The sequence below is a fragment of the Amphiprion ocellaris genome, chromosome 11 (genome assembly GCF_022539595.1).
Source record: "Amphiprion ocellaris isolate individual 3 ecotype Okinawa chromosome 11, ASM2253959v1, whole genome shotgun sequence".
Taxonomy (NCBI): Eukaryota; Metazoa; Chordata; class Actinopteri; family Pomacentridae; genus Amphiprion; species Amphiprion ocellaris.
The window spans coordinates 6,398,986-6,407,891 of NC_072776.1; the positions used below are offsets into that span (position 1 = coordinate 6,398,986).

An 8,906-nucleotide genomic window follows, 5' to 3' on the forward strand; every position below is an offset into this window, starting at 1 on the left:
CTTGTTGACAAGTTGGGGAAAAAATGCAATCCAGCAGTTTTATTAGCGTCAGCATGTACTCAATAACTGACCGTCAAACAAATTCAGTATGGTTCAAAAACATTTTGACATTTATTAATAAATAGCTTTTGATAGAACTACTTCTTAAGGGAGAGATAAATTTTTTTTACCACTAGAGGGCAGAAAAACTCCTAAATGATTTGTCAAATATGCATGAAAAAAGTCAGTATTTGCGGCTGTAATCGTCTTAACATGAGACAGATGAAGCCCTTAAACCTTTATTACACTCACAGACAGCTGCAGACACCACTGATGTGCAGCTGCTGTGTTTGCTTCACCGCCATCCTGCCTCAACTATCACTTATTGACCTCAGACACAGAAGGTAAAAGCGTCTGATCGACGTGGACGCTGCTGCACCTCTAACTCCGCCCACGCGAGAGCCGCAGCCAGGAGTATTGGATAGTAACCAACCCTGGCGCAAAAACCTCAAGAAACACGCCCAGCAGGAAAAGTTCAGACGAGACAGTTCCCACCTGTTACTATTTTATTAAATCCCAAATTCTATTGGATTGACTGCCGTGTGGACAAGCTGAGGAGTGATCAGCTGTTGGATCATCGAGTGAGTGAGTTGAATGATCTCACATTTCTGTTTGATTTACAAGTCGACCTTTAACCAGGTGAAGGAGAGATACGAAACGTTTTCTTTAATGTTGACACCCTTTCTTTTAACTTTAATAACAGGTGAGTTGTGTCATGAACTCACAGCATAGTTTAAAGAAAAGAAGAGAGTTGTCAGGTAATATTCTAATTTACTATTTGTACACTGTTTGGACTGTGAAAATAAAAATGAATGGACGGCCCATGGTGGCTGTGTATGGTTTAAAGACACAAATCACGTCACATAAAAGGTATATTCGTGTTGTGTTTCCAAATCATAAATTGTGTGCAGGCTGTCTTTATTGGCTTGAAGATTAAAAACTATACCGTGATAAATGACTAATCAAAGTGTAAATTAAATAGTTTTTCAAGAGTCCATATGTTGGCGCATATCTGTTCAGTTTTGGATAAGTACTTCTCACTAAAGATGACAGTGTGCCAGCATAAGGCAACTTCTAAACCCTGTGTCAGTAGAAATGATGAGAATCCATACAGTGATGTATGAAGCTTCACTTCCAGACATTACACTTTGAGGGAACCATCTCACATTTGATAAAGTATGAAGTGGTTCCCTGAGACCATTTAGTTTTATTCAGTAGATTCAAATAAAACCTCTAATTCTCAGATGACTTCACCCTGATCCTGAGCTTCAGGAGATGGCATTTGGACTTCTCATTTCTGTTCTCGAAGATATTTCAGCTCTCATCAAAGAGGCCTTGCCATTTCTAACTGACTGTTGGGCAGCACAGATATATGCTGTCACCCCAAAATCAGATGGCTGATGGCCCACTACCGTGCCTTGAGGTGTGGGTGGTTGTGAAACTGTCTGGCGAAAGATCTCAAGACTGTGTTCTAAGTACCTGATAAGTGGCCGTGTTGAGCTGCTTCTCTGTTAAGACATGGCTGTTCATTTAACATAGAAGACTTCTTTCACTCCTCTCCGTAAACATGTATTCTCTCTGTCCAAAATGTGGACATTGCTGCATTCAAAGGAGTGTCCTTTCTCCTTTAGATGCAGGTGGACTGCTGAGACTTAAGGAGAACTTCCTGTTTTTTTCATGCACTTGTAGAACTGTTGTTTAGTCTCCACTATATATAGGACTGTGCAGTCCCCAATGCATTGTACTGCATATAGAACATTGTTCAGCTCTTGAGTGGGTGCTATATTCTTAGGGTGAAGCAGTTTTTGTTTGGGTCTGAAGTGCACAGAGATGTGTTTCGAAAAAAATCCTAAGTTTATCAGACACAATAGCAACATACAGGAAGGCAATGTTGCTCCAACTGTTTTTTTTTTTTTTCTTCATCTTTGCAGACCTAATGAAGCCCAGTTGGGAAATCCACAGGTTTCAAGTGCTTTCTTGATATGGGTTTGGTCCTCTTCTTTACCCTGTCTTAGTGGGCACAGTCTCAGTCTGGTCATGTTAGGTTCAAATAACCACCAGATTATGTTGGAGTGGGTCATGGTAGTCAATCAGTAGGTACTGGTTTGTGTGTGTTAGTTTCCACTAAAATTCATTGTTGACACTTCCATCCTCCTCAGTGTGCTCAACACGGTCAGGAAGGAGGCCAACTATGGAGCAGCCATCTCCAAACAGTGGCAGGGATCTAAGACAGACATTAACAGGTACCTACATTATTAAACTTCACCACCATTTACACCTTGACTCATCCCTGTACTGGCAGTTTCAGAAACAATCACACCACAGGGCATATGAGTCTTGGACCATTATGGGTGACGTATACCTGGGACGCCTGTTCCGTTGGTTATAACTGAAGAAACCTCTTGTATGAGAGGTGAAACTTCATGAACCAAAAAGAGAGGTCCAGTTTCGTTCTTCTGAAGCTCTCAGGATTACTGGATGACTGAGAATCTATGCAGACAGACTTCACATTGAGCCTTTAGTCATGGTTGTGTCACTATACTTTTATTCAAAAATATAATAGAAAAATGTATTCAGTAACAATATAGTTTTTTTAAATATTTGAACACAATCGTAACCACAAGACTGCAGATCATTTGTCTTGTCTGCAAACTAATTGGGACATGGTAGAAATGACTAATGACCTTGATCTAACGGAGTTGTTTGTTCTTGTGGTTACAACCCCACTTCCTTGCACTTATTTCAAAAGTAGTGCTTCACTTGAAATGAACAAATACAAATGCAGTGATTGCCACATTTATTTGATCAAGCCTCAGGGGAGAATGAGCAAGACAACGGGGGACGGGGTGCAGCTCATCTGCGAAATGTTCACAATGCAAAATGAAGAGGATGAGGAGGGAAAGGTGACGGAAGACGAAGAGCCCAGAGCCTGTGGTGTGTGTGGAGATCGGGCGAAGGGTTACCACTTCAATGCTTTGACGTGTGAAGGCTGCAAGGGCTTCTTCAGGTGATGTTTCTCTCATAATTGCTCGCTGTGTTTATCTGTCACCTGTATGCTGCAATTTCTTCATTATTGATTCTCTGATGTGCATTTCTACTTCCTGATTGGGACAGTAATTATACCAGTCAATGAGCTTTTTACTTCTCTTTCATATGGCTATGTATGCTTGAAACCAATATCCTAAAACACTATTTTTTTCAGTTGCCTAAGAAGATTTTCTGTTGTGCTGTTGCAAAACATACGTGTCATATTTGTGCAATTTTAATAACAGAACAGCCCTTCATTTTTAAAATAAGAGACATTTTCTAATCTCAAACATTCTGTGAAATGGTTCAATCTATTTAGCAGAAATCAATTCAGTATGCCTTTTGTTTATTCAGCAGCTGGCTACCCACACAATCACATGCATACACAGTGATTGAGAGTGGAAAGGAAAGTGAAAATGTCAGTGGAATAAGCTAATAACAGGCAAAGGTTATATGCTTAATAGATGTATGGGTAATGTGCAATCTAGCTTGATTAGAATTTTCACACAAAAATAGTTCAGAGGCACACATACACGCACACTGTACGTACATCTTTGTTATTTAGAATCAGGCTCAGAAACAGTGATTTTGTTTTTAGATATTTCCTAGCCGGCTAAAGGTGACCATAGGGTTTGTGTTTTCAGACTCTCACAGATTATTGTGATACACGTTTTAGTACCCCCAACCAACGTTTAAGTTTCCTTCCTGTTAAGCTGTAGGAACTTTGCAGGCATCCAAACTATTGATTCGAGAGTTTATGGGATGCAAGTCTTCAAAGATGGGACAATTCAAAGCTGCACGTTAGCAATGATGAACCCTAATGAGAACCCACACAGTCTATCATGTTTATAGGAGTAAAAGTCTCTAAGAGTGATATTGAAATTGTTGTTATGCGCTTAAGATTGAAACCACTTGAGCACTCTCAGACAGACACCCAGGCAGTTCTTCAGTCTGTCCACAAAGACCTCACACATTAACCTGAATATTTCACTAAATTATTTGTTCCTGATTAATGCACCTTTTTTGTTAGAATTTCAAAACAGTCATTCCTCATTTTTTAATTGTTGCCACCAGATTTCTCTTTGACCCTGCTATTCAAATACACTGTAGTGACCTGTGAGGTCCAATAGCTTTACATGGGTGAATATGTTTAATTTTACCATCTTTTCAGTGCCATCATATACTTGGCACACATGGCACTGAATGATACTATAATAAAATTTCATTTTTGTGATTTCTCACTTCAAATTTGTGTTTTTTGAAAAATACACAGACGTGCCACACAGAGATCATCCAAGCTCCGCTGTCCATTGTTCAGTAGATGCGTTATAACGAAGGACACCCGCCGATCATGTCAAGCCTGCCGCTTCCGGAAATGCCAAGCCATTGGCATGCGTACAGAGAGTAAGTAACATCCAGACACAACAAGTTATGCCTTATTGTTTAAAAAACAGCTTTGATATTGTATTTTTTTTTTTTTTTTTTTAGAGTGACAGTAAGAAGTATGTGATACCAAGAGTTCATCATTATGATGCTAGAGTGCTGATCATGTATTATTAAATGTGCATTGATATGGCATCAATATTTGCAAATTACTGAGTGCCACTTATGTAAGTGTCTACAATACTATTATGCATAGTATGAAAACTTATGTCTTTGGATGGACACCATATAAACATTTAAGGTCATCGGTAATATTTTTACTTTGAGACTATTGGAGCACAATTAGATGATGCAGAAGTGGATAAGTTTAAAGAGCATGTATGCTTCTTGGGTTTTTTCCCTTTCCTTTTGTTTGTTATGTAGCTTTTCTGAGCATGTTAAAGATCTGCTAACTTGCAAAGAGACAAGTCAACACCAAAGGGAGCTTTTCTCTCCTAAAGAAAACTGCTTCATTGGAAGTCCAGACTTCTCTTCCATTACTTATCAGTGTCACCATGTAACATACACTACACACTTTTATTCATGTGCTAACATAATTGCACAAGAGTTTTCTAATCATCAGTTAGCCTTTCAACACCATTAGCTAACACAATGTAGCATTAGAACACAGGAGTGATGGTTGCTGGAAATGTTCCTCTGTACCTCTATGGAGATATTCCATTAAAAATCAGCTGTTTCCAGCTAGAATAGTCGTTTACCACATTAACAATGTCTAGACTGTATTTCTCATTAATTTAATGTTATTTTCATTGAAAAAAATGCTTTTCTTTCAAAAATAAGGACATTTCTAAGTGACCCCAAACTTTTGAACGGTAGTCTATATTCATAACACCTGCCTAGCAACTAGTTTGGGAGCAGCTTCCTCACAGTTATGTTTCCAATATTTCCTCACCACTTCTGTTAGGACTACATTTCTCTACCTACGCTCATAGATCTGAGGTTTTGGTAGGTGGCCAGTGTTACCTTGCATTCATTTGGCCAGTAGATAAATGAGAGTAGAGGGGGTCTCACTGTACACTATGAGGAAAACATTTTTTTTCTTTAATATTAAAGCATGCAAAGATATTCTGTTAGACCCCACAAATCAAATAATAAATCTGTAAATGTGCATATTATGGGAGTCTTGGATATTTCTATCATTTCTGTGGTGACATCTATTAAAAGCTGGTATTTTTGTTGTGTCCATTTAGTGGTCATGTCTGAGAAAGAGGTACTGGAGAGGAGAATCCGAATCAAGAAGAAAAAGATGCATAATGTATCAACGCAGCTTTCATCTCAACAAGAAACAGTCATCCAGGAGCTCCTCTCCAGCCACCGCAGCACATTTGACTCAGGATTTTCCCGCTCCAGTGGCTGCAGGGTGCGTGACTGACTTCATGCAGGTTAAAGTGTCCATCAATTCCATTTCTTTAAGCATGTTGTCAGACTGACGATTTATTTTTTCAGCCTATGGACAGAAACATCCTCTCTGGGAGTGAATACAAGCAGTCTGCCAGTGAGCCCTTTCACCTACTGACCAGCTGCCCTACAAACACCTGCACTACAGCTAGTAAATCTGCAGCTGACCCCACAGCATCTTCATCAGCCTCCTCCCTCTTCTCCAGCCACTGTGGTTATTTAGAAACACAAGAGAACCACAAGGAAGATGAGGTGAAAAACACCTGTGTTTTCACTGCTCTTCCACATCTGGCTGACGTCACAACATACATGATCCAGGACATCATTAGTTTTTCCAAAAGTCTGAAGGACTTCCGGTAAATATGTGCATCAGTGCATGTTTGAGTAGGGTTTTTTTGTGCGTAATGCCTTTTTGGCAGAACTGGATGTGTGTCATGTCAAGCTGGTCTCTTCCAGGTCTCTACCTATAGGGGACCAAATATCTCTGCTGAAGGGAGCCATGTTTGAAATAATGCAGATCCGCTTTAACATGGTGTTCAACTCGAGAACGAGCAACTGGGAATGTGGACGTATTACATACTGCATAGATGATGCCGTACGAGGTAAGACAGCTTCGACTAAAACAACAAGTAGCAGTAGAATAGTACAGAATAGTATAGTTGGCCCAGTATAATGCTAGTATGAAAATGTAAAGATTAATATGAACACATTGTGAAAACACTTTTGCATTTAACATTTCCTTATGTTAGCCCTGTTTTGCTTTCCACTAACTTCTAAGTGAACTATCTGATTACAGTGCCTATTTAGATCTATTGCAGTAGCACAACATACATTCAGTAGTGGACACAAATACGATGCGATGTTGATTAATTCAGCAGCACAGAGGTATATGCTGTCTGTGAGGAATCCAGGTTTACCAGATCGACCCAGTGAAAGCAGTCAAAGCAAAACCAGTCTGACATGTTGAGAGTCTCTGATTTACAGATGCAGGACAAAAAGTAATGAGTGCACATTGGCATTTCGATTGCTGCACGTTTAAGGTGCATAAAAAGTTACAAAGTACGAATGTGAACAGAAATGTCATGCTCTGCACATGTTTATAAATAATGCAGTCAGATGTGTAATAATGCATGTGCACCGTTTCACCTCCAACCACATGTTTGCAGTGGTGCAATGTGACTTCTGTGGTGAATCTCAGCAGTGTTGTCAAACTGGTTTAAAGACTGAACTAAGTGGAGTTCACATTCATTCACTGTCTTCCTGCTTCTGTTTGCCGGCAGACAGTCTATAACTTTATCATGGTGATGTCTCTCTACATACACGCTATAAAAAAAAGTCACTCTTTCAGATGCTGCTGTATCTTTATATCATGATCATTGTCATTTATTTTGAAAATGCAACCAAACCAGGAAATTATATGCAGTACAATAATCATCAGTAAGGATAAAGGTGGATTTGTTGCTCCAAGAATGAAAACCTGTCAGTCACATCACTAAGCCTTGTGTGTTGGAAAAATCTTTGGTAAGTTTAGACCAATCACTACCACAATGTGGGGGTCTGTGGGGGAAAAAATTCTATTATACTGCTACTATAATTTTCAACATTTTAGAGCAGATCTAATTGACAGTTGTGTCCTCTATTTGGAGAATAGCAAAAAAATATAGATGCCTGCAGAAAATATTTACTGTAGAAGCAAAATAGCAGAAATCTCTTGTAGATGGTTACCGGCTGAGCCACATGCAGCAGATAAATGACTTCAAAAACCTATAGAGTCATGACTGAACAATAATTTATTCACTGAAGATGGACAGAATGGATAGTATATTTGTTTGAATAAGGAATGTGGCTTGATCTGTAGCCTGTTATTTAGCTATTGCCAATCATGAAATGATTATATGCAAATTATGTAAAGCTGCTCTCCATAATAAACAGTATATTGTGTGTGTGATGTTTTGTGGGTGTGATGGTGTCTTGGAGAGATTTTGCTGTTCTGGGATGTCGTTTTTTTGACATAAAGACTTCCTAAGTGTCGAACAAACTTTGAACAGCCCTCTCTGGAGTCACCAAAGTCTTATAAAGTTCCTCAAATGAACTCACGTTGGTGTCAGTTGGGGATGACGGGCGTGTGGAGTTAGAAAGAAGAGAACTTACCACATTGATGTAAAAGATTTTTCATCTCTGCTTGAGGCTACATGAGCTGCTGCCAATAGCTCTCCTCAATCTCTGACTGACTCTTAACTGTGGCTGTTTTCCTCCTCCTTCCATCTCTGGCCTGCTTTTCTGTGCTCTGCAGCGGGTTTCCAGCCACTCCTGCTGGAGCCTGTGTTCAAATTTCACCACACGCTGCGCCAACTGGACCTGCAGGAGGAAGAGTACGTTCTTATGCAAGCCATGTCCCTGTTTTCTCCAGGTAGCAGCAGGTTTTATCAGTTCATCCCAGTTCCTGCTAATCAATCATTTATCAACCCTGTAAATATTTAAACCCCCGACAAACCGTGTGCATTTATATTGAGCCACACATGCAAGTGTATTTTCAGACATTCTCATGTTCAGATTCAAAAGGATTTGTTTTTATTCTACCAGATCGTCCAGGTGTACAGCAGCACAGTGTGATCGATAAGGTCCATGAAAACTTGGCGCTGACGTTAAAAACCTACATCGACTGCAAGAGGACAGGCCCTAAAAAGCAGTGAGCGAAATACCAAATGGCAACTTTCATTTCATTCAGTGTGACATTTTTCACATATTTTTTCTACATTTGTTGTTGTTATTTCAGCTTGCTGTATCCCAAAGTGATCGCCTGCTTTACAGAGATGAGGACGATGACTGAGGAGTACAGCAAACAGATTCTGCAGATCCAGGACATCCAGCCTGACACTATTTCTCCCCTCATAATGGAGGTGGTCAGTAAAGACACGTGCGATGGCTTCTGATATCGACACTCTGAGAACACTGCTGGTCATTCCACCTCGCCACATTAAATTCTTTTTTACACCTGA

The 8,906-nt window shown here is 39.7% G+C and overlaps 1 protein-coding gene across 11 annotated transcripts; it reads left to right on the forward strand.

The window, feature by feature from the left end:
* Positions 1-455: 455 nt before the first annotated feature.
* On the forward strand, positions 456-8,906 carry nr1i2 (nuclear receptor subfamily 1, group I, member 2). Of its 11 annotated transcripts, none has more exons than XM_055015074.1 (10): positions 456-624; positions 743-797; positions 2,850-3,046; positions 4,340-4,470; positions 5,700-5,869; positions 5,956-6,263; positions 6,364-6,509; positions 8,201-8,317; positions 8,491-8,596; positions 8,684-8,906. In XM_055015074.1, exons 3-10 carry the CDS (start codon positions 2,862-2,864, stop codon positions 8,838-8,840), a joined length of 1,320 nt encoding a protein of 439 aa, XP_054871049.1. In that variant the 5' UTR covers positions 456-624; positions 743-797; positions 2,850-2,861; the 3' UTR covers positions 8,841-8,906. The 11 variants fall into 11 exon arrangements, with proteins under 11 accessions (XP_054871049.1, XP_035810691.2, XP_035810690.2 ...); XM_035954798.2 differs by lacking the exon at positions 743-797 and adding an exon at positions 2,199-2,282; XM_035954797.2 differs by lacking the exon at positions 743-797 and adding an exon at positions 2,199-2,282 and having other exon boundaries at positions 2,856-3,046.

Coding starts and splice junctions, on each gene's coding strand:
- nr1i2 (XM_055015074.1), top strand. CDS start 2,862: ATGAGCAAGACAACGGGGGACGGGGTGCAGCTCATCTGCGAAATGTTC. Junction 8,318..8,490: donor CATGTCCCTGTTTTCTCCAG/GTAGCAGCAGGT, acceptor TTATTCTACCAG/ATCGTCCAGGTGTACAGCAG. Junction 8,597..8,683: donor AGGACAGGCCCTAAAAAGCA/GTGAGCGAAATA, acceptor TTGTTATTTCAG/CTTGCTGTATCCCAAAGTGA.